This window comes from Scyliorhinus canicula, chromosome 20 (genome assembly GCF_902713615.1).
Source record: "Scyliorhinus canicula chromosome 20, sScyCan1.1, whole genome shotgun sequence".
NCBI classification, from domain to species: Eukaryota; Metazoa; Chordata; class Chondrichthyes; order Carcharhiniformes; family Scyliorhinidae; genus Scyliorhinus; species Scyliorhinus canicula.
This window is the reverse complement of record NC_052165.1, coordinates 48,580,575-48,606,220: the sequence shown is the minus strand read 5'-3', so window position 1 is coordinate 48,606,220 and position 25,646 is coordinate 48,580,575. Positions and strand designations below refer to the sequence as shown.

Sequence of the window (25,646 nt, the reverse complement as noted above, 5' to 3'; positions counted from 1 at the left end):
ACATTAAGACAGTAACCATAGCTTGGTCAGTGTCAAATTTTGTCTGAAAATCTGTGAAATACTTTGCAATGTTTTATTATGCGACAGACACAAATTGAATTCAAAATTTGCTTTCTGCACACCGAGTATTGCTGACAATTGCATCCCACCAAGAATTTTGTTAACATTGTAGAAACAAGTAGTCTTCTCAAAATATGCCAATGTTTTTTATGCATTCATTAGCGTTGCTGATGAAGCCAACATTTGTTGCCCATCCTAATTGCCCTCAGGAAGGTGGTGGTATCTGCAGTGTATCTTGTATATTTTGGCACTGTGCATCAGTCCTGGAGGATGTGAATGTTTAATGTGGGGGATGGGATGTCAATCAAGTGGGCTGCTTTGCTCTGGGTGGTATCAAACTTTGGTTGTTGGAATGCATTCAACCAGGCAATTAAACCACTGTAACAATGGAGTTCAGATTCAACATCCTTGCAATTCATCTCTGCATGCCTCTTAGTACTAACCACTTTGGGAGCTAGGGTGATGTGGGGGAAGAGAGCTTGCAGAGAGTCGCCTCGCTCCGGCGCCATCTTGGAAATGACACATTTCGTGGGAGGGGCAGGACACCGATAGTATTATACAGCTGAAGACTTATTACCTGAACCACATTTTAGGATCGAGTCAACAAGGCTATTTTGGGGTTAGAATTGCAGTCAACAGGCCAAGAGTGTTAATACAAGTATTTTTAAAGTAACCTGCCACCAGTAAGGGACATACAAGTAGACAGGAGTGAAATGGAGGTCGAGTAGCAAATTAGGTTCACAGTGAATTTGCTGCACAGGAGAAAATGGGGGCAATAAGTAAGGTCTTTATAACTGTTATGTATTAATCAGATTCATCAGTACTAGCAAAGTTTATCAATAGTTGTAAGGTTTTTTAAAGTACAGTAAAATAAAGTTAATTTAAGCAAAATTAACAAGCAAACCGAAGTAAAGGTGAACATAATGAAATGAAAATAGCTTATTGTCACAAGTAGGCTTCAAATGAAGTTACTGTGAAAAGCCCCTAGTCGCCACATTCCGATGCCTGTTCAGGGAGGCTGGTACGGGAAATAAGTGAAATAAAGACAAGGCGTGGTGTGCTAGGGGACTCATTGGTTAGAAGACAGGCCTTTCTGTGGCAGCAGTGATGACTAAACTGAGATTGTTCTCCGTAGAGAGACAGAGGCTGAGGGGCAACCTGATAGAAGTTTATAAAATTATTAGGGGTAGAGATAGGGTTAAGTTGGAGGCATTCCCCCAGGGCAGAAATGACAATTACAAAGTGGCACAAATTCAAGGTGAGGGAGGAAAGGTTCAGTAGAGATGAGCAGGGGAAGTTTTTTAAAAAAAAAAACACAAAGGGTGGTGGTGGTCGAGGCAGATACATTAGCGACCTTTAACTGGATAGGCTCATGAACAGACGGGATATAGAAGGATACAGGTGGTTGATCTAGATAGGACACGTGATCGGCACAGGCTTGGAGGGCCAAAGGGCCTGTTCCTGTGCTGTATTGTTCTTTGTTGACTACACAGTAAATGGGAGTTCATGTTCACAGTTCCCAAAGGTGGCAGGACTGGTGGATAAGGTGATAAAGTGGGCACATGGAATGCGCTTCTTTATTGGGCGAGATTTGAAAACAAAAGCAGGGATGTAATGATGCAACTGCATAAAACCCTGGTTGGCCCATAGGTGGAGTGGTATACACAGTCTAAGTCACCACATTGCAGGAAGGGTATAATTTCGCTGGAGAGTGTGCAGGAGATTGGGCAAAATGTTGCCAGGGCTTGAAAATTGCAACTATGAAGAAAGATTGGATAGGCTAGGGTGTATTCCTTAGAAGAGAGGCAGCCGAGGAGTGACCTAATTGCGGAGTGCAAAATTATGAGTGACCTAGATAGGGTAGACAGGAAGGACTGGTTTCCCTTAGCTGGAGGGTCAATTACTAGGGGGCATGGATTGAAGGTAGAAGGATGAGAGGAGTCATGAGGAAAAACCTTTTCATCCAAAGGGTGGTTGGTGTCTGGGATTCATTGCCCAAATCAGTGGTTGAGGCAGAAATGTTCAACCACTGCATCCTGCAAGTCGACAGATCCTTGCTGGAAGAGGGATTTAAATAAGCGGCTAGTTTCTTTTTATCCTTTTGTTTTTAAATTGGCTGGCACAGACACAGGCAGAGGTCCTATCAAAATCTCTTTGTGGGCTGCAAGGTAACTGGTTAATTGTCCAGCTCCCAAAAAATTCAGGAAGGACCTTTATTTCAAAACCAAATTTCATGTTCACCCATGAGCAGCCATTAATTTAAGATCATGATTACAAAAAATTGCTCAATTCAGCAACTCTATCCAGGATCAATAGTTATTGACTACACAAATTTACCTTTACCTCAAATTTGTTTGATTGAAAGTATGTTTTTGAACTTGCTAGCATTTCATTATTACTTCTGCTAATAGGGGGTCGTGGGGTGGGAAAATAATGTTTTGCCGCATTTATTTGCCTCTAATCATCATATCGCAAAGCTAATGGCAGATCTCAATGAAATTTGGTATGTTTGGTTCAAGGAGGAACTGAATAGCTTTTGGTAAAGATGAGCATCTGGATCCAGAGCACATAACCTTGGTATCTGCTCTGATAAAGGATGACACAAGAACATCAATGAGAAAAGGATATTGGTTCAGAAGATCAAGAAGTTGTATCAGTATGCGTGAAGATCAAAAATGCACTGCAACTCCTGCCACTTCCTGGAAGTCATCAGGAATAGATACGCATGTGCACACAGCTCATACGGCAGCTGCTGGGGAATGCACAATGGTCCCAACACTTTTCCAGTCGGTGGGTTGGAGAGTTCATGATTTTAAAATATGTGGCGCTGTCTTTAGACCCAGTGTCAACCTGAAAGTGTGTTTACAAGTAAACAACTTTGGGCAAGTGCAGAGATTTTCCCCACAGAGTCTGTCTTGCTCAGATGGTAAATAATGAGAACCTTAATCTTAGCATCATGGTTTCAAGCCCACTTTAAATTTCACTTTTTTTCTTAAATAGTTATCGTAAAAATAAAAAAGTATTCCCCAGGCATCTTTTTCCACCAGACTGAACATTTGAAAAATAGTATTGCAAACCTTTACGTTAAATAACACTCTCCAGGACAGCACGGTGGCACAGTGGTTAGCATTGCTGCCTACGGCGCTATGGACCCGGGTTCGAATCCCGGCTCTGGGTCACTGTCCGTGAGGAGTTTGCACATTCTCCCCGTGTCTGTGTGGGTTTCACCCCCACAACCCAAAAGATATGCAGGATAGGTGGATTGGCCACACTAAATTGCCCCTTAATTGGGAAAAGATAATTGGGTACTCTAAAAGTTAAAAAAAATAACACTCTCCAGCATAAATAAAGTTCCAAAATAAGGTCAATCAAAATCAGTCAAATTAGACTGGCATGGGAACTCAATTGTCTAAAAACCTGATGATAAAATACCACGATAAAACAATGTTGAAATAAGCCATAAAAAGAAGTTTACAAACATTTCTACCATTAGCAGATCAGTAGCTGCAATTTTTCTCCCCCTTAACTTATTTTGTTGTAAAGGAGACATGTATAAAACATCAACTTGTAAAAAAAGCTCAGTAACAGTTAAAGCAGAGCTGCACTAAAGCATCTCACTTTAATTCAGTCTGACACCAGCTGTATCTATGCATGTGGAGTAATGGCTTCCTCTTCAGTTATAGCACAAACAACTGCAGTCTTAGGAATAACAAGGGTCAGAAAACACAAGTAGCTTAGAGGCGCCCTGACAGTAGTGAAAGTGGGTGGTACGGTGGCACAGTGACGAGCACTGCTGGCTCTCAGCGCCAGGGACCTGGGTTTGATTCTAACCTCGGCTGACTGTGGGGAGTTTGCACGTTCTCACTATATCTGCCTGCGTTTCCTCATATTTCCTCCCAAAGTCCAAAGATGTGCAGGTTAGGTGGATTGGTCATGCTAAATTGCCCCTTAGTATCAAAAGGTTAGGTAGGGTGCTCTTGAGTGTCGGCACAGATGACCCCCCCCCCCCCCGTGGGCCATGGCTACCTTCTGCACTGTAGTGATTCTATACCACTGGACAGAACATTAACCAAAGCAGTGGAGCTGGCAACCAAAGCAGTGGAGCTGGCAACAAAGTCAACGTAACGATTGTTTGGGTGGGGGGTTTAATATTCACATGGATTGAACAAAACAAATTGGCTATGATAGCCTGGGGTATACGAGTTTGTACAATGCTTTTGCGACAGTTTCCTGGAATAATACTTTGTGAAACCAAATATTCTGCAATGGCGCAATTAATTAGCAATTTCATTGCATCCATTGGGAGAAAAATAATAATATAATTTAATTTGAAAGCGGCATACTATAAACTGGTGTAGAAGTGAATCTGATACATAAATGAACCCACTGCCCACACCTCAAAATTCATGTTTTTACATAAACTTGGCACACAGCCACAAAATGCTATACTCCTTTTAGTAGTTAGTTTTTCACTCCACAAATACAGGTTTCACTTACCAGTACCGTATAACTGAATGCAAAGGATCAAACAGGCATTGCAAAGATGCGAGAGTCAAGGCACCATCACGCTGCACTGGATGGCAATTACATTTCAAAATGGCGACTACTTTTATACTCAGCACACAAGTTAACCCCAATTCTTTGAGGGATTTTAAGGCATCAAACGTAGACTTATCCACCAACATCGACAGTACTTTGTACCTGACAAGAATCTTTTACATGGGTATGAAAGGAGCTCTTACAAAGGGAGCTAATTTTTCAGGTTGATGGCCTGTCACAAGAACCAAAAAAGGTCATCAATCTGAAACTTCTCTCCATAGATGCTGCCTGACCCAAGGAGTTTTGGCATTTGCTGTTTTTAATTTCAGAATTCCAGCATTCACAGGATTTTGCTTTTATGTTCAAAGGGAGTGGTTTGTAATCATAGGTTAGCATGGTAGAAAGCAAAAAACACAATGGTCGCAGTACAATGGTCATTCAGCCCACCATCTCTTGTGGTGTCTCTCCAAAGGAACATCCAGAGCCACTTCCCCACCTTCTCCCGAAGGCTCTGCTTTTCTCAGTTAATGATCCAATTCCCTCTTCAATTCCTTGATTGAATGCACCTCCACCATCATACTTAGTGTATTCCATATCCTAACCACTTGCAGTGTGAAGTTTCTCTTTATGTTATCACTGCTTCTTTTGAAATTACCTTAAATTAATGCCCTCTGGTTCTCCATCCTTCTACCAATGAGAAGTTTCTTCCCATCTACTCTGTCCAGACCCCTCATAACTTTGAACAGGTGTGTCAAATTTGCAATGCCTCCACATCCCTCAAGCAGACACCCAGAACTGGACACAATAAAACACAATTCAGCCTCCACGGGAGTATGTGTTCACCATAACTTTGTTGCTCTTGCACTTTATGCTCCTATCAACAAAGCCTAGGATACTACATACTTTTAACACTCTAGTCAACCTGTCCTGCCACCTTCAATGATTTATACACATATAAACCCAAAACGCTCTGTTCCTGCACCCCGTTTAGAATTATACCATCTCAATTTGCCTCTCCACATTCTTCCAACCAAATTAATCACTTCACACTTCTCAGCATCAAATTTCATCTGCCACTTGTTTGCCCGTTTCCCCGACCTGTCTTTTTGAAGTACTACCATTCATGCTTCCAAGTTTTATACTGTATAAAAATTTTGAAATTGTATCCTGTGCACCAAGGTCAAAGTCATTATTAATGTACATCAGGAAGGGAAACCCATTAGAAACCAATCAGTCCGAAAAATATCTATCAACTATTATTCTGTTTCCTGTCACTCAACCAATTCTATTTTCATGTTCCTGCTGTTCTTTTTATCAAATGAGCACCAACTTTCCTCAAGACTGTTGTGCGACACTTTAGCAAATGTTTAAATCCACGCACACATCCGCATTTCCCATATCAACCCTTTGTTACCTCTTAAAAAAAATTTCAAGCAAGATCATAAAATTCGATTTGCCAATAAATCTGTGTTGGTTTTCCTTAATTAATCCTCATTTGTCCAAGTGACTATTAATTGTGTCCAGATTGCTTCCAGAAACTTTCCTACTCACTGGTCTATAGTTGCCGGGCTTATTTTCTTTTTGAAAAAAGGGTGTAGCCGTCTGCAATTGCTGGCTTTTATTGCAAGGAGATTGAAGTCAAAGAATAATGAAGTCCTGCGATTATAGGGCTTGATCGAGGCCACAACTGGAGAATGGCGTGCAGTTTTACTCTCCACATTTAAGGAAGGATATACGTGCTTTGGAGGCAGTATAGTTAAAGTTCTTTAGATTGGTTCTAGGGATGAGACGGGTGGTTCCAGGAATGAGAGGGCTGTCTTAAGATGAGAGTGTAAACTGATCCTTTACTCTCTGAAATCTAAAAGATTGAGAGATGAACTAATTGAAACATACCCTCTTAAGTCCCTTCAGTATTGCGTTTCCCTGGTTGTAAAATCTAGAACATCAGGGTCTAGTCTTAGGATAATGGGCCGATCATTTAGGTCGGAAATTAGAAATTTCTTCACTCAAAGGGTTGTGAATCTTTGGAATTCTCTACACAGGAGGTTTGAGGATGATTCATTGTTGAATATTAAAAAGGTAGAGATATGGATTTTTTTGGTCTCAGGAATCAAGATATGGTGGGCAGGAAAGTGGAGCAAGGCCAAACATCATACGGAACGGCAAAGCATTTTCCACCGCCTGTATGCCCTACTCATATTCATGTTATGCATATTCCAGGCTCATATTATCCCTGGAGCAAGTGGTAAACTGCTGATACATCACCAGTTTAGTGCAAAAATACCTAGGGGCATCAGCAAAGCCCCAAACTGTCAAGACTCAGCAACTACCCCAAATATACTTATGCAGTCTCCAAGTAGATGAACCATGTTGCTAGTATTAATATACATAAATAAATATTACTGGTTTCTTATTCTTTGCAGATCGGTTTTGTTTGCAGATGGCAACTATTCAGGATCCTGGCATTTACACCAAAACTGCCCAACACAATCCTGTCTTCTAATCCAATCATTTGCTGTGCAATCAGGATAACCATGAGCCTTCACTCTGATAGCTCGCAGACGTCTAAAGTCATTTATGTGCTTCCCCACAGCCCAGACCATGACACTATCATGATCAAGCCATTGTTTCTAGGACTGTCATCAACTTCATCTCTGCAGATCACTATCACCATAACCAACAATCTCTCACCCCACAATCATGTGCAGACTGTTTCTACCTAATTCCCCAAGGGCTGGTAGACTCATTGTTTCAACCTATTCCTACCCAACTGAGCTAATCAATTATTTTCTCCCCTTTTTCAATCTCTTCCCATCTACACATGTGGCTCTTCTGATGCTCTCCATCATTTAACAGCTTCCAGTTTTATACTTCTCCTTTTCACCATTCTAACCACTGTACAACTCCGCCTCCCCGGGAAATGTCAGAGTTCTCTGCTTCTTCCTTGAATGGAGACTCATCTAGTCTCCACTGACCATCTTCCATCTCGGAAACAACTTCTCTTCAACTCCACTCACTTCCTTCAAATAAGTTGTTGTCAGCACCCACATGGATCCTCACCGTCTGCCTTCTTGTGGGATAGCAGAAAGTTTTGTTCCAATTCTTACTATTCACACCCCACATTCACCTCTTTCCGATAAAATGACTATTGGTGCCTTTCACCGACGTTGCCCTGGATAAGTAATTTCTCGCTTTCACGTGGTCTCTCTTGGACTTTCCTCGACTTCAAAGACTCCATTTCCGGGGATAGGGCATTAATCATCATTCATTATAAACCCACCAACCTCCAGTTACCTTGACTACACATCTGCAAGGACTCCATCCCATTCTGCCAGTTTCTCCATGGCATCTGTACGGATGATACAACCTCCCATACTAGCTCTTCAATTAAATTGTTCTTCACCCAAGGATTTCCCCATCCCACAAATTTTTTTTTAGGCAAAAGCGTTGAAATTTAATCTCTCCTGCCCTACCCCCTATCACATTGGTAATGTATTGAGATGGATAGAAAACTGATTGGCAAACAGGAAAAAGTAGGATTAAACATTTATGTTTTCCAAATGGCAAGCAGTGACTAGTCGTCTACTACAGGGATCAGTGCCAGGACCCCAGATGTTCACAACATATTGATGATTTAGATGGAACTAAATGCAATCTCTCAAAATTTGCAGATGACACTAAGCTGGATGGGAGGATGAGCTGGGAGGAGGATGGAGAGTTGCTTCAGTGTGATTTGGGCAAGTTGAGCAAGTGGGAAAATGCAAGGCAGATGCAGTATAATGTGGATAAAAATGTGGTAGCAAAAACAGGTTGGCAGGTTATCAGAATGGAGGGGAGAACGTGCAACGAGACCTGGGGCCTTGTCTACCAGTCGCCGAAAGCAAGCCATACAGGTGCAGCAGACAGTAAAGATGGCAAATGGTATATTATCCTTCATAGAGAGAGAAGAATAGAGCACATGAGCAGGGATATTGTGCTGCAATTACACAGCGTGAGACCACATGTGGAATAGTGTGCACAGTTTTGGTCTCCTTAGAAGAACAAGGGGAGACCTCATAGAAACCTATAAAATTCTAACAGGACTAGACAAGGTAGATGCAGGAAGGATGTTCCCGTTGGCCGAGTGAGTCCAGAACTTTGGTAGTGGTGGTGGTGGTGGGGGGGGTGTCACAGTATTAGGATATAGGGTAAGCCATTTAGAACAGGGGAGAAATTTCTTCACCCAGAAAGTGGTGGCCCTGTGGAATTCACTACCACCGAAAGACGTGGAATCCAAATTGTAGTATGTTTTCAAGAAGGAGCTAGATATAGCTCTTGGGGCTAAAAGGATTTTTTGCGGGGGGGGGGGGGGGGGGGGGGGGGGACGGGAAGAGGGGAGTCGGAACAGATCAGACGTGGGTGATCGACCATGGTCGTAATGAATGGCAGAGCAGGCTCAAAGGGCCAAACAGCCTGCTCTCATTTCCACCACCCGGCCCACCCCCTCTCCCCCAACTTGCACTTGCTCATAATTGCATCTCTAACTTTTAGCAACTTTGAACATGCACTGTTTCTCTCACCATAGTTTTGCTAGAGCTACTGACCTATTTGCAGCATGTTTTTAATTACTCAAACCCAACGAGCTAGGAGTCAGCAATCTTTGGGATTTTAGCACTGGGTCTAGAATGGCTTACTTTCTGGCACTATCTGAAGTGTTTATAGATGTGATTAAACATTTTGTAAGTAGTTCCAACAGCAATTTCCATGCCGTCCTACTTTTCAACCAATGTGGATGGGACTCAATGGTCAATACAGGAAGCATTCTTCATTTTGGACTTCAGATATACATGATGCAGGAGATGGCATATTAATTTCATAAGATAGCTAATGCACAAGTTGGGGAATTTAGAACCATCATAAAGCACTTGAGCTAGTGCTTAACAGAGCCAGTAAGAAAACGAACAATTCTGAAACCCATTCAATCCTGAAACCCAATCACGTCACTTTTTCAGTTAGGTACTCAAATCCTGCAGCTCCCAAAGTAGCTCCAAGAGAAACACATTCAAATCAATTCCATATGCAAATTGTACAGCACACACTAAACGCTCAGCTGGATTTAAACTCGATTTACAAATTATTCTGTCTCTGCAGTAATAACCGAATGATTTTGCATAGCTGTTTTTCAAAACAAAGAACCTGTCAAAACTTTGGTAATTACTGCAAAAAGAGCCAGATTAAGGTGCCACTCACTAATTAGTACTTAACAAAACTCAAAAACATGTAGAGCAAGTTAGTTAAATGAAAAGTATTATAAAGATCAGCAAGCCTTACCTACCAGGGGTAGGGTTATTTCTAGCCATCATTTAAACCTAGTAAGGAAAAATTCAGAGAGCAGCTGACATGACAGTACAAGATTTGAAGCCAGTAAAGATTTTGAAATTCCAAAAGGAATTAAAACCAGTATAAATATACCCAAATCCATATATAATTTCTCAACTGTAAAAGCTAAACTCAATACTATGCTATTTTATATTGTAAAAACATTTATTTGAAGTAGGCATCTTAGCGCAATTAAATGTGAAAAGCAAAGTTAAATTTGGACTCTGTGGAACATTACATAAAATTCAAAATAAACTACAAACTACACCCTCCACTTGACAAGTTCAGTTTCCAGCAGTTGGGTAACGTGCATCAAGTTATATGTAGGAATGTGCTATCAGGCAATTAATGCTCACCCAGATCATTCGGCAATGCAACCTCATTAACTAATAGGAATCAGGGAAATGATTAAAGAGAAAGAATTTAAATTTACACCAATGTGTGGTGTCAACTAGAAATCGATATGAACCTTTCTCGGCTCAGTTAAGTCTCTTCGGTGAGGAGCAGAGCCAAACAGACCCATGGAGTTCTATTTTAATCTTTGGTTTGAAAAATTGTGCAAAAGATGCATGCTCCAGTAGTCATCCGGGTGATTTATTTTGTCACAAACGTTTGACACAAAAAGACTCAATCTGGACAGCTAATTTCCAGATGACTGAGTCATTGGCCCACTGAGCTCAAAACCCACTTGTTCCTGCCATCCCTCAATCTTGCACCCCAGGTTAACCATAAAACAGTCCCATCCATTTGTAAATCTAATCCTGTCCAAAAAACATCTGGGCCATCAACCACTTCAAAACAAGTCCAGCAAGAAACCCATTACAAAGGCTGATAATATCTTAGAAAAAACCTTTCCCATTCATTCAGACCCAGAGAAGATCCTGGAAGAATCCCATTGGCAAGGATTATTTTTTAAAATTTGGTTACGGGATGTGCGCATTAGCTGGTTAGGCCGGCATTTATTGCCCATTCCTAATTGCCCTTCAGAAGGTGGTGGTGAGCTACCTTCTTGAACCACTGCAGTCAGAAGTATAGGTACACCACTGTGCTGTTAAGGAGGAAATTCCAGAATTTCAACTCGGTGACAATGAAGGAGCAGTGATATATTTCCAAATCAGGATGGTGAGCAACTTTGAAAGGGAACATCCAGGTGTTAGCGTTCCCAGGTATTTGCTGCTCTTGTCCTCCTAGATGGTAGCAGTCATGGGTTTAGAAGATGCTGCCTCAGTGAGTTCCTTATCTAGTAGATGTTGCATATTTCTGTTCGTCAGTCGTTTGGCGGTGGTGGGGAGAGGGGGGGGGGGGGAATGTTTGTGGAAGGGGTAGCCATCAAGCAGGTTGTTTTGTCTTGGATTGTATTTTATCCAACCTCTCAATCTTACACCATCCAAAGAAGTGCCTTGTATAATAGTTATTTTCTTTTACCCCTTCACCAACTCAAACCTTACACCACTGTTTTTATCTAGGCTGCATTCTCCATTTCACTCTTCTTTAGCATGACTTTTCTCTCACTCTATAATCTCGAGTGCTTTATAGCACAAAAGTTAGTTTCACTTCAGATAAAGCACCATCTGGCTGAGTAATGCATTAGCAATAACAATGGACATGCAGGACACAAATAGTTCAAATGAGTGAAAAGATTAAATTTTTCATCTTTGTGGCAAAGTACCATCTCATAACTGTGCACTATTTAGACTTTCTAATCAGCTTAAACAAGACATTTCCTCTAACTTTCACACTGATTGCTCATGCGCGCTTTTGATTTTATTCTACATCAACTCCACCCTGCTTAAAGACATTTACCTTGGTACAATAAGCAAAGTTTGTTTAGTTGAGAGGCACAGAATTGAATCAATAGCTCTCAGTTGCTCAAAGGGGCATTGCTCACTGACCAGATTGTCCCCAGCATTGTATTCGTTTTTCCAACATCTGTGGCTGTTTGGCTAACAACTCATGTTTGATGGTTCAGTTGGTTGGTTGTCCTCATCTAATTTCTTTGCCTCACCATCTCGAACTCAAATGAAACTCAACATCTCAATTCTGAAACAAAAGCGAAACACCACAGAACACTGGAAATTGGAATTAAAAACCAAAAAAGCACCGAAATACTCAGCAGGACATTGACTAAGTTTTGGTCGGTAGATGCTGTCTGACCGGCTGAGTATTTCAGCATTTTTGTTTTGATCTCAAGTTCTGAAATCCAGCGTCAAGCAGCGTTCTCTTCCCATGATGAGCACATTCTTCCCCTCAATATCTCAGGCATTTCCAAGGCTTCAATACTGCTGGTATCTCAAATTCTTGGACTCAAGTGGGACATCTGACAGGAGATTAACCTCCTCTGTAGCAGCCAACCTCGGTTCTCTCTTCAAGAATTCTCTTTTGTGTTTTCCAGCAATCCTCTTAAAGCTGAAGGGCACATCTTCCACCTTCCCGGAACCAGGACACAACAGCACCAAATAAAGACATTCATGCCTGTACAGGCCCTCTGGTAGGGGTATCCTATTAGTCTCATTCCCCTGCTCTTTCCCCGTAACTATGCACCTTTTCTCCTTCAAGTATTCGTCGAATTGATCACAATGCCAGGTAAACTGCGCCCCCCCCCCCCCCCCCCCCCCAAACCATTCATTTGTCAATAACCTTCATTATCAAACCCATCAAAGCCCTTAAAGACTTTGAATACCACCATTAAACTTCTCTGATGAAGAATAGAACAATTCTCTAGTCTCTCCATTGAATTCAAGTCACACTATCTTTTGGCAATTTCTCACCTCTCTAGTGTTGTTTGGTACTCTTTCATCTGAAAATAGGAACCAGTTTCACACATATACACCACAATCCCAAAGATTATTGGAGCAAATCATAGTAATGTTAACCTTCAGAAATTCACATATTACACATGTACGTACACAGTTTTAGAATAGAACTGATACTTCTCCTGCAAAAGTAAAACATGTTCTGGAAAGTAAACAACTTAAAACTCCCACCTTAGGATCATAATCAGGGTCGTTCTCTTCATCGGCTTCTTCTTCCCCCTCCTGTTTAAAGGAAACACAATGATGAAGGTAGTCTTTCCAGTCAGAGCAATAAGACAATCCAAGAGTATTAAAGTGACAACAGTGTACAAGAACATATTGCAATCAGGAACAGAACTTTTTTCTTCCCATCAGAATGGAAAAAATTACCTCATCATCTGCTTCTTCACCCTCTTCATCGTACTGCATTGAAAAAAAGGAACAATCAGGCTGAGTTTTGCATTCCATATTCAATCAACGAGAATCATTGCTATATCAGGAAGAGTACATGCCACTCAAGTCAGTGTGTATAAATTCCAAGTCAATTTCATAAGCCTTATTTTACTCCCTGCCATCCAGCAGCTGCAGTACGTGGGATCTGATGGACGTCAGTGCGCTCCAGAGAAACCACAATTTCAGTAAGTATATGTAGCATGAGGAGTTTTGGCACTCAATGATCTGGAGGCAGAGCTAAGGACACTATGATGGGAAAGTTACCTGGATACTTGTTCCATGTACAAACAAGAGTGCATCTGCAGATAAGTTCAAAGATTGCAAGACGGGTAAAAATACAAAGTTAAAGGCTCTCAATGCGCGCACACACATCGGTAACAAAACAGAGGAATTTTTTAGCAGATAAAAATAAATACGCATGACCTGATAGCCAGTACAGAGACATGGTTACTGGGGGATCCAAGGCAGGGATCCGAATTTTGACGGGTACTTGACATTTTGAAAATACGGGAAGCTAGGAAGATATGGCAGCGTAGCTCTGTTAACCAAGGATGCCATTAGTATAGCAGTGAGAGATGACCTGGGCTTGGAAGGGCAAGATGTAAAATCAGTTTGGTTAGGCACAAAGAATAAGATGGGTAAAATGTGACTTGTGGGAGTAGTTACACTGTACTATACAGGAAGAGGCATGCAAGAAAGATACTGCAACAATCCCGGGTGACTTTCATCTATATCCAGATTGGCAAGGTAACTGGGGATATTTGAATTCATAAGAGTGTATTCTTTAGAGCAATTTGAGCCAATCAGTAACAGATTATTCTAGACCTGGCAATGTGTTATGAGACAGGATTAATCAATTAATTAATGGTAGAACAGCCTGCAGGGCACAGTGATCAGAACATCTGTTAAGATCTCAGTTTATGTTGATTCTGGATAAGTCAGTTCCCAGAGTGAAATCTGACTTGATAGATCCTAACTTTTTTTTTAAAAAAAGAAACTTGAGGGAAGTTACTGAACAAATTCACAGAAATTTACTGATGAATTTTTAATGTGAAAACATTTACTAGATTATACCAGATAACGGTTGGAAAGATCTTCATACAAACAAAAAATGATTCAAGCGCACGCCATTCCTTGAATCCCAGCAATATCCTTACAGATGCAAAACCCAGTGAAGATTTGCCACCATCCTATCAGCAAGGCTTCATGTTTGGGCTGGCTCTTTTTCTTTCTGATTAATTTTGAAGCATTCACTTGGATGCTTTTTCCCAGCTGGTATCTCTCCCAGAGACACCAAACAGTTCCCTAAACGCAGTCCCCCAGCAGCATTCCTTATCAGAGAGCTCTCTCTGAACATCTTTTGTATTTCCTGGTGTCTGTGTTACTGGACCCTTGCTGCTGAGCAACAGCAGTTTTTTCTACTTTGTACTTTCTACCCCCTAAAATCACTAAACAACTGACTCCATTGCAACCCATTTCGTCACTGTTAAAACTAATTTAAATTGCATGCATACAGACAAATCCATAAAACCTGACCTCACTGCTCGGAGGCCCTACAGGGCTCCCCACATCAAGCTCACAAAAAACTGGAAAATAAAAAAACTGTTCCACCTGCCTTAACATAAAAATATAACGCTTTGTTCCTAACACTTGGTGGGACTATGGCTAGGGTTATATTCCTAATAAAGGTATAAAGGCAAAAAAATAAGTGAACAGGGAAAAGTTAAATGTAGGACAGTAGCAGACATTTAAGGAGACCATAAGACTTAGGAACTGAAGTTTTTTTTAAAGAGGTAACAAAGGGCCTGAGGGAAATGTTGTTGACATGGTTTACATGAACTTTCAGAAGGCATTCGATTCAGTGCCATACAATAGACTTGAGAAAAGTTATAGCTCATTGAATAAAAGGGACGGCAGCAATGTGGATACAAAATTGGCTGAATAATGGGAAGCAGAGTAATGGATAATGGATATTTTTCAGCCTGGAGGAAGGCTTGTAGTAGAGTTCCCCAGGGGCTGGTATTGGGACTTTGCTTTTCCAGATACAATAATAACTATCTTCCCTTATCACCACATTCCGGCACCTGTTCGGGTAGACCGAGATAATTCAGAATGTCCAAATTACCCAACAGTAAGTCTTTCAGAACTTGTGGGAGGAAACCGGAGCACCCGGTGGAAACCCACACAGACACGGGGAGAACATGCAGACTCCACACAGACTGTGACCCAAGCTAGAATGGACTTGGGACCGTGGAGCTGTGAAGCAACAGTGCTAACCACGGTGCTACCGTGCTGCCTATATTTTTTAGGGGCTGGTTTAGCTCACTGGGCTAAATCGCTGGCTTTTAAAGCAGACCAAGCAGGCCAGCAGCACGGTTCGATTCCCGTACCAGCCTCCCCGGACAGGCGCCGGAATGTAATGTGGCAACTAGGGGCTTTTCACAGTAACTTCATTGAAGCCTACTCGTGACAATAAGCGATTTTCATATCATTTCATATTAGTGATACAGGCGGCATGGTGTGCAGGGGACAAATTTGAAGTTTGCAAATTACTCAAAACCTGAAGTTCAATGTGGAGAAGTAGGAGGAGATTCATTTTGGCGGGAAGAGGCATGATAAGGGATAAAATTCTGAAGCGGGTGCAAGAGCAGAGACTATATAGCTGCAAAAGTCATTGAATGTGGCAGGACAGGTGGAGAGCAGTATACAGTATTCTGGGCTTTATTAATAAGGACAAGTACAAGAGCAAGGAGGTTGTGCTGAACTTGTATAAGACAGTTAGACCTCAGCTGGAAGACTGTGTACAGTACTGGGTGCCTCACTATAGGAAGGGTGTGAACACATTGGACAGAGTGCAGAAGGGATTTGCAAGAATTCTTCCAAGGAGAAACTTCAATTTGGAGGATAGATTGGAGTTGGGACTGTTCGCCTTGGAGAGAAGGTGGTTAACAGGAGATTTGACGGAGACATTCAAAATTATGACGGGGCTGGACAAAGTAGACAGGGCGGATCAAGGTAGTTTCTCACCTTCTCAAGGACATTTAGGAATGGACAATAAATGCTGGCCTAGCCAGAGACACCGACACCCAGTAAAATAATGAATTAAAAAACAAGCAAGATGGATAAGGCGGAACCTGTAGATGTGGAGTAATTGGGTTTCCAAAATGCATTTGATAATCTGTCACATCAAAGGTTATTACATCAATAAGAGCTCATGATGTAGTAGCAACATATTAGCATGGATATAGATTGTTTGGCTAACAGGAAACAGAGTATAGAGATAATTGGGACGTAATTTCAGGGGACGTAGATAGGCGAGTGAATGAGCAAACTGAGGAAGTTTGAACAGATTGGTTCTATGCAACCAGATTAGACATGATCTCATCAAATAGCAGACTAAGGACCGAATGGCCTCCACCTGTCCTGAAGGCCTATATTCTTGTATACCAGGCCATGTGGTTAGAGATTGTGGTGAAACATGATTGTGCTGTTGCCCCACAATGCCTCATCGTTGCACAGCTTGGAGTTGCTAACTGCACCAGCGTCAAGAAAGTTAAGGAATACAAGGTCAAATAGGTTTTTCCATATTGTTGGTTCCTTCACCACCTGTCACAGGTCCAGTCTAGCAGCCATGTCCTTTTGGACTCAGCCAACATGGACAGTATTTATACAACCAAGCCACTCTTAGGTGATGGACATCCAAGTCCCCTACCCAGAGCACATTTTGTCCTTGCCACTTTGCTCATCCCAATTGGTGTTCAACATGGAGTACCTGACTCAATCAGCTGAGTGGGGGCAGTACGTGACTAGTAAAAGGTTTCCTTGGCCATGTTTAACATTGTTATGAGACTTCATGTCCAGCCAACTGCATCCGGACCATATGCCACTGAGCTGCCACCTCTGGTGGACATCTACTGCCAGTGGGACGGGACATACTCAGGGATGGTGATGGCATTGCCTAGTACATTTCAATGTATGGTTCTCAAGTAAGACTATGTCAAGCTGTTGTTGACAAGTCTGTCAGATCACTTTTTTGGCTCAGATATTTGTGGACAGGTAGACAGGTTAGGTGCGTCAAGGTCGATGTCAGTTGGTCTGTTTATTCCTTTGACCTTTCTATAGTGCTTTGGCGCAACCACGTGGCAGTTAAGAGCCAACCACGTTGTTGAGAGTCCGGAGTCACACTTGCATCAGACCAGACAAGGCAAGCCGAAAGTGAACCAGATGGTATTTTAGTTCTACCAGTTGTCGTGACAGGATTTTGCGTGTATCACATAGAATTTACAGTGCAGAAGGAGGCCAATCGGCCCATCAAGTCTGCACCGGCCCTTGGAAAGAGCACCCTACCCAAGCCCACACCCCCACACCATAACCCAGTAACCCCACCCAACCTTTTTTGGACAAGGGAATTTTAGCATGGCCAATCCACTAACCTGCACATCTTTTGGACTGTGGGAGGAAAAAGGAGCACCCGGAGAAAACCCACACAGACATGGGGAGAAAGTGCAAACTCCGCAGATAGTGACCCAAGCCGGGAATCAAACCTGGAGCTGTGAAGCAGCTGTACTAACTATTGTGCTACCTTGCCCCTGTGTACCAGTCCAGAGACATTGCCCTCTGCCACTACCATCACAGCAGTCAGAGCACTGACCCGTGGGAAATATCTGCCTACCATCCTACAGTCTGAAAAATAACCACTTACCACAAATCTGCTCTTGGGCCCTTGATTTCAAAATTCGAGCTGGCAGGACTAAATTTTGATGATGATCAGCCTTTCACGTGTCAAACACGTTGAAAGATCCATATAGACAAAATTCACTTGATAAGTCCTTGATAAGTATGTACCTGTCAGGCAGGGAGGAGGTTGTCGAGCAAGGGAACCGTGGTTTACTAAGGAAGTTGAAGCACTTGTCAAGAGGAAGAAGGCGGCTTATGTTAGGATGAGACATGAAGGCTCAGTTAGGGCACTTGAGAGTTACAAGTTAGCCAGGAAGGACCTAAAGGGAGAGTTAAGAAGAGCGAGGAGAGGACACGAAAAGTCGTTGGCGGATAGGATCAAGGAAAACCCTAAGGCTTTCTATAGGTATATCAGGAACAAAAGAATGACTAGAGTAAGATTAGGGCCAATCAAGGATAGTAGTGGAAAGTTGTGTGTGGAATCAGAGGAGATAGGGGAAGCATTAAATGGATATTTTTCGTCAGTGTTTACACTGGAGAAAGACAATGCTGTCGAGGAGAACACTCAGGTTCAGTCGACCAGGCTAGATGGAATTGAAGTTCAAAAGGAGGAGGTGTTAGCAATTTTAGAAAATGTCAAAATAGATAAGTCCCCTGGGCCAGATGGGATTTATCCTAGGATTCTCTGGGAAGCCAGGGAGGAGATTGCAGAGCCTTTGTCCTTGATCTTTATGTCGTCTTTGTCGACAGGAATAGTGCCGGAAGACTGGAGGATAGCAAATGTTGTCCCCTTGTTCAAGAAGGGGAGTAGAGACAACCCTGGTAATTATAGACCTGTGAGCCTTACTTCGGTTGTGGGTAAAATGTTGGAAAAGGTTATAAGAGATAGGGTTTATAATCATCTTGAAAAGAACAAGTTGATTAGCGATACTCAACACGGTTTTGTGAAGGGTAGGTCATGTCTCACAAACCTTATTGAGTTTTTTGAGAAGGTGACCAAACAGGTGGATCAGGGTAAAGCTGTTGATGTGGTGTATATGGATTTCAGTAAGGCGTTTGATAAGGTTCCCCACGGTAGGCTATTGCAGAAAATAAGGAAGTATGAAATTGAAGGTGATTTAGCGGTTTGGATCAGTAATTGGCTAGCTGAAAGAAGACAGAGGGTGGTGGTTGATGGCAAATGTTCATCCTGGAGTTCAGTTACTAGTGGTGTACCGCAAGGATCTGTTTTGGGGCTACTGCTGTTTGTCATTTTTATAAATGACCTGGAAGAGGGTGTAGAAGGATGGGTTAGTAAATTTGCAGATGACACGAAGGTCGGTGGAGTTGTGGATAGTGCTGAAGGATGTTATAGGATACAGAGGGACATAGATAAGCTGCAGAGCTGGGCTGAGAGGTGGCAGATGGAGTTTAATGCGGAAAAGTGTGAGGTGGTTCACTTTGGAAGGAGTAACAGGAATGCAGAGTACTGGGCTAATGGCAAGATTCTTGGTAGTGTAGATGAACAGAGAGATCTCGGCATCCAGGTACATAAATCCCTGAAAGTTGCCACCCAGGTTAATAGGGCTGTTAAGGAGGCATATGGTCTGCTCGCCTTTATAAGCAGGGGGATTGAGTTTCGGAACCACAGGGTCATGCTGCAGCTGTACATAACTCTGGTGCGGCCGCACCTGGAGTACTGCATGCAGTTCTGGTCACCACATTATAGGAAGGATGTGGAAGCTTTGGAAAGGGTTCAGAGGAGATTTACTAGGATGTTGCCTGGTATGGAGGGAAGGTCTTACGAGGAAAGCCTCAGGGAATTGAGGTTGTTTTCGTTAGAGAGAAGGCTGAGAGGTGACTTAATAGAGACATATAAGATAGTCAGAGGGTTAGATAGGGTGGACAGTGAGAGTCTTTTTCCTCGGATGGTGATGACCAACACGAGGGGACATAGCTTTAAATTGAGGGGTGATAGATATAGGACAGATGTCAGAGGCAGTTTCTTTACTCAGAGAGTAGTAGGGGTGTGGAACGCCCTGCCTGCAATAGTAGTAGACTCGCCAACTTTAAGGGCATTTAAGTGGTCACTGGATAGACATATGGATGAAAATGGAATAGTGTAGGTCAGATAGGCTTCAAATGGTTTCACAGGTCGGCGCAACATCGAGGGCCGAAGGGCCCGTACTGCGCTGTAGTGTTCTATGTTCTTCTATGTTCTATGTTCACTGCAGTCCCTTAATCAACCTATTCTATTCCTTCATTAAAATCTTAAATTAAATTGGCGAAACACAATCTGCATGTTACAAACCGGTGCTCTGTGCTGGCTCTACTCAATTACGCAAACCTTTCCTGTGGATACCCATCCCGGGCGATAACCATTTATAAACTTTTTTTTTTTAAATAAAATTTTTTTCCAATTAAGGGGCAATTTAGCATGACCAATCCACCTACACTGCACATCTTTGGGTTGTGGGGGTGAGATCCATGCAGATATGGAGAGAATGTCCAAACTTCACACGGACAATGACCTGGGGCCAGGATCGAAATAGAGTCCTCGGTGCCATGAGGTAGCAGTACTAACCACTGCGCCACCCTGCGATTATCTTTTCTAAAACCTTACTCACGGCTCATGCTGAATTGGCCGGTCTGTAGTTACTAGAATGTCCAGATGCCCTTTTTTGAAAGGTGCAACATTTGCCATTTTCCAATTCTACGGCCCATCTGTTTTATCCCAGGGTGAAGAAGATTGCAAGCCATTCCAATGTTTCCACTCCTTCCGGTTATGCTTTGGTAACATGTTTGATATATGTTCCCTCCCACGGTGTTAAATAGATAATATACTAATATTACAAATATATTTATATTCAACTGAAGCAGCATTTTTGAATTACCACAAATTAGTACAAGCTCCACTTTTGTTAAAGTTAATTGACTGAATGCTATAATCATTTTCCACAGCATGTTATCTACTGGCCACACTAATCATGAACAAAATGTAGTTTTTTAAAAAATCATAATGGGATGTGAGCAGCGCTGGCTGGGCCAGAATTTATTGCTCATTCCTAATTACCCTTGAATGGATGGTGGCAAGATGTCTTCTTGAACCATTGCAGACCATGTCTTTATTAATAATGAGTGACATACCCATTGTTGGGACCGTGAATAATACTAATTTACACTGCATCGGCAAGTTTACTTGGATCTTTTGGTCCATAGGCAAGCTCTTTTTTTTTCCCCCTCCCCTCACTGCCTTACCACTTTGCTTTTCAAATAGTGGTACACATTTAAGTAAATATATGGATGGGGTATTGCACCTGTATTGTGTGCGCTAACACTACTAGAATTGACATCGGTTTAAGGTAGTCACAGTAACCACCACACCTATGGCTAATCGCTTAGTTGATATAACGTAACCATTTCCATAATAGATGGACTGCACTCATGCTTCACATTTTTCCTTCTAATGCCGAGTTATTCCTGGGCTGCCAAGAATGCAGTTATCAAAATTTAGGCTGCACCAAAATAGCAGCACACAGCACCTTAATTGCTTCTATTTAAACACCCAGGACTTACGTCATCATCATCGTCTTCAACAGCTTCTCCTGTGAAGTATAACACTGCTCGTGGAATTATGCGTTCATGCAAGAAATGGCCAATTTCAAAGTCAGTAGCGAGTATTGCCTCAGAATCTTCATCCTACAACAGTAGAAACACAAAACCTCAAGTTCTAGAAATGACTTAAATCTAAAGGCAACCCCGATCCAAGGTTTCAATAAATTTTGTTTTAATGCAACAAAATGTTAACATCTTTGTTCCACTGTTAATTGCTGTATGTTATGGATGAAGGATGTTGAGGCTAGGGATGGATGTTTAAATACTCTAGGTCATGTCAGCATAAGGAAGGGGGAGGTTTTGGGTATTCTAAAAGGCATTAAGGTGGACAAGTCCCCAGGACCGGATGGGATCTATCCCAGGTTACTGAGGGAAGCGAGGGACGAAATAGCTGGGGCCTTAACAGATATCTTTGCAGCATCCTTGAGCACAGGTGAGGTCCCGGAGGACTGGAGAATTGCTAATGTTGTCCCTTTCTTTAAGAAGGGTAGCAGGGATAATCCAGGGAATTATAGACCCGTGAGCTTGACGTCAGTGGTAGGCAAACTGTTGGAGAAGATACTGTGTGATAGGATCTATTCACATTTGGAAGAAAAGGCTTATCAGTGATAGGCAGCATGGTTTTGTGCAGGGAAGGTCATGTCTTACAAACCTAATAGAATTCTTTGAGGAAGTGACAAAGTTAATTGATGAGGGAAGGGCTGTAGATGTCGTATACATGGACTTCAGTAAAGCATTTGATAAAGTTTCCCATGGCAGGTTGATGGAAAAAGTGAAGTCGTATGGGGTTCAGGGTGTACTAGCTAGATGGATAAAGAACTGGCTGGGCAACAGGAGACAGAGAATAGTAGTGGAAGGGAGTGTCTCAAAATGGAGAAAGGTGACTAGTGGTGTTCCACAGGGATCAGTGCTCGGACCACCGTTGTTTGTGATATACATAAATGATCTGGACGATGGTATAAGTGGTCTGATGAGCAAGTTTGCAGATAATACTAAGATTGGTGGAGTTGCAGATAGTGAGGCAGACTGTCAGAGAATACAGCAAAATATAGATAGATTGGAGAGTTGGGCAGAGAAATGGCAGATGGAGTTCAATCCAGGCAAATGCGAGGTGATGCATTTTGGAAGATCTAACTCAAGAGCAGACTTTATGGTCAATGGATGAGTCTTGGGGAAAATTGATGTACAGAGAGATCTGGGAGTTCAGGTCCATTGTACCCTGAAGGTGGCAACGCAGGTCGATAGAGCCTAGGGGCAGGTTTAGCACAGTGGGCTAATTAGCTGGCTTGTAAAGCAGAACAAGGTCAGCAGCACAGGTTCAATTCCCGTACCAGCTTCCCCAAACAGGCGCTGGAATGTGGCGACTAGGGACTTTTCACAGTAACTTCATTTGAAGCCTACTTGTGACAATAAGCGATTTTCATTTTAATTTTAGACTGGTCAAGAAGGCATACAGCATGCTTGCCTTCATCGGACGGGGTATTGAGTACAAGAGTCGGCAGGTCATGTTACAGTTGTATCGGACTTTGGTTCGGCCACATTTGGAATACTGCGTGCAGTTCTGGTCGTCACATTACCAGAAGGATGTGGATGCTTTAGAGGTTCACCAGGATGTTGCCTGGTATGGAGGGTGCTAGCTATGAAGAAAGGTTGAGTAGATTAGGATTGTTTTCATTGGAAAGACGGAGGTTGCGGGGAGACCTGATTGAGGTCTACAAAATTATGAGAGGTATGGACAGGGTGGATAGCAACAAGCTTTTTCCAAGAGTGGGGGTGTCAATTACAAGGGGTCACGATTTCAAGGTGAGAGGGGAAAAGTTTAAGGGAGATGTGCGTGGAAAGTTTTTTACGCAGAGGGTGGTGGGTGCCTGGAATGCTTTGCCAGCGGAGGTGGTAGAGGCGGGCACGATAGTATCATTTAAGATGCATCTGGACAGATATATGAACGGGTGGGGAACAGAGAAAAGTAGACCTTGGAAAATAGGTAACAGTTTAGATAAAGGATCTGGATCGGCGCAGGTTGGGAGGGCCGAAGGGCCTGTTCCTGTGCTGTAATTTTCTTTGTTATTCACCTGAAGATGCTGTTCCTTTAAGAGCTTTAAACTAGATCAGGCAAGCATCTGCCTCTTCTCCACTAACCCCATCCTCTGACAAAGGGGTCATTCTAAAATGTTATCCCCAAATAGTTAACCAGTAATAGGTTTACTCCATGTAACAATGTAACCATAGCAATTGAGAAACCTGCATTATAAGGAAGCATTATATGTTACAGTTAAAAACATTACTTTTTGACGACTTCCGGTGGCGGCGATGTCCGAGTGAGCCGCACATTCGGTGGGCTCTCACTCCGGCTGGACTGAACGGCTGTTTCCCCGCGATGGCGGGACCGCGGAGGCGGCAGAAAGGCTGCCGGGAACAGAAGAGGAGAGCGGGCTGCAGAAAATGGAGGTGTGGGAGGCCAGCAGGTGAGGAAGAAAGAGAGAGAGACGGAGGCAAGGAGGAAGCTGACCTGAAGGGTGGGATGGCGGACCCACGGACCTTCCTTCCTCCGGGACAGGGGGAAAAAAAGGTTTGGGGTTGCTGAGGAGGGACAGCTTGGACCCACTTCAGATGCCCAGGAGGGGGTAAAAATTTAAGGTGCTGGGCAAAGGAAAGCGGCAGCGAGGGCGCTGGGGAGCGGGCTGCGGCATATGGAACAGCGGGATTCCAGAGGGCAGAAGAAGAAGGAGAAAAAGGGACAGAGACAAGGACCTGAAGAAAATTACCTGGGACCTAAGATGGCGGACACGCGGACCCCGGACTCGGCAGTCCAGTTGGCGCTGGATAACATGCTCCGGGTGGTGGGGTCCGGTTTTGAGGCGCTGGGGCGGGACAGCTTGGACCCGGTCCAGAAAGCGGTGGATCAACTGAACCAGAGGATGGACGCCCAAGGATGTTAAAGTTAAGGAGCTGGGAGAGGCGGTGGAGGAGCAGGCGGATGCGCAAACGGTTGCAGCGGTAGGGGTGGGCGGCCTGGGGGAGCGGCGGGGAGGACTGCTGGACGGAGTGGAGGAGCTGGAGAGTGGAATCCGCAGGAACAATCTGGGGGTGGTCGGCCTCCCGGAGGGGGCGGAGGGAGCTGATGCTGCAGCGTTTGTAGCGGGCCTGCTGGGGCGGCTGATGGGAGCCGAAGCCTTTCCACGACCGTTGGAGCTGGAGGGGGCACACAGAGTGCAGGCAAGGCGGGGGCGGCCGGGCGGACCCCCCCGCCCGATGGTGATTAGGTTCCACAGGTTCGTGGACGGGGAGCGGGTGCTGCGGTGGGCGGAGGGCGCCGGGACTCGTGGAACGTGGAACGGCAGTGTTCTCCGCATTTGTCGGGATCTGAGCCAGGAGGTGGCTCGGCGGCGAGCAGCCTTTAAGAATGTCAGGGAGGTGCTGTTCAGGAGGCACGTGAGGTTTGGTCTGCTGTTCCCAGCCCGGCTGTGGGTCGCGCACCAGGGTCGGCACCGCTGCTTCTTCGAGCCCGAAGAAGCGATGGATTTTGTGAGGGGCCTGGGGCTGGTCCCGAAAGGAGGCCCCAAGGACGCGAGTTAGGGCCCGAGGATTTTTGTGGGAAGGAGCGCCGAATGTGCCTGGACCGCTGCTCAACGGTTTGCTGGGCCAAAGGGGCCAGGCGGAACATTTGAGACTCTTTCCTTTGTTCATGGACATTTATGTGCTTTTTCTCTTTTTTCTGTGGTTTTTTCCCTTTTTATGGTTTTTTTTTTTTTTCCTGTTTGGGCTTTTTGTGCGGCTCGTGGAGGACACTGGAGCCGGCTTGCCCCAGTGGGGGGGGGGGGGAGGAGGACGGGGGAACAAGGGGAATGGGACAGGAAGGCGCCGGAGTGTTGAGTCACCGGGCTAGCAGATTGGCTAGTCAAGGAAGTCAGATGGGGGGGGGGAAGTAACAGCCAGTAGATGGCGGGGGTGGGGGTATCGGGGGATGGGGTTAGGGGAGGGGGGGGTTGTTCTGCTGACGGGAGAGGGACTTGAAATAGGCACTGGAAAGGAGGTCGAGGGTGGAGGCAGCCAAAGGGCGGGCCAGGAATGGCGCGACGCACGGGTCAGGGGCCGGCCCGAGAAAGGCTATGGCTGACCGGCGGGGTGGGGGGGGTGGGATGTGCCCCCCGACCAGGCTGATCACCTGGAACG

The 25,646-nt window shown here is 43.9% G+C and overlaps 1 protein-coding gene across 4 annotated transcripts in view; it reads right to left on the bottom strand.

Moving 5' to 3' along the window:
- nap1l1 (nucleosome assembly protein 1-like 1) overlaps nucleotides 1-25,646 on the bottom strand; it is a 96,499-nt gene that overhangs the window by 2,978 nt on the left and 67,875 nt on the right. For 2 of the 4 annotated variants that reach the window (XR_005458277.1, XM_038779934.1), the window contains exons 12-15: nucleotides 21,435-21,557; nucleotides 13,140-13,172; nucleotides 12,942-12,992; nucleotides 9,914-9,947 (exon numbers count right to left, since the gene is read on the bottom strand). Coding sequence is in view for 3 of the 4 variants with exons in the window: in XM_038779934.1 (XP_038635862.1) it covers nucleotides 9,942-9,947; nucleotides 12,942-12,992; nucleotides 13,140-13,172; nucleotides 21,435-21,557 (213 nt within the window). In the remaining variant the exon portion in view is untranslated. Of the gene's footprint in view, nucleotides 1-9,909; nucleotides 9,948-12,941; nucleotides 12,993-13,139; nucleotides 13,173-21,434; nucleotides 21,558-25,646 lie in introns of all 4 variants that reach the window. The other 2 variants (XM_038779932.1, XM_038779931.1) reach the window with 2 other exon arrangements.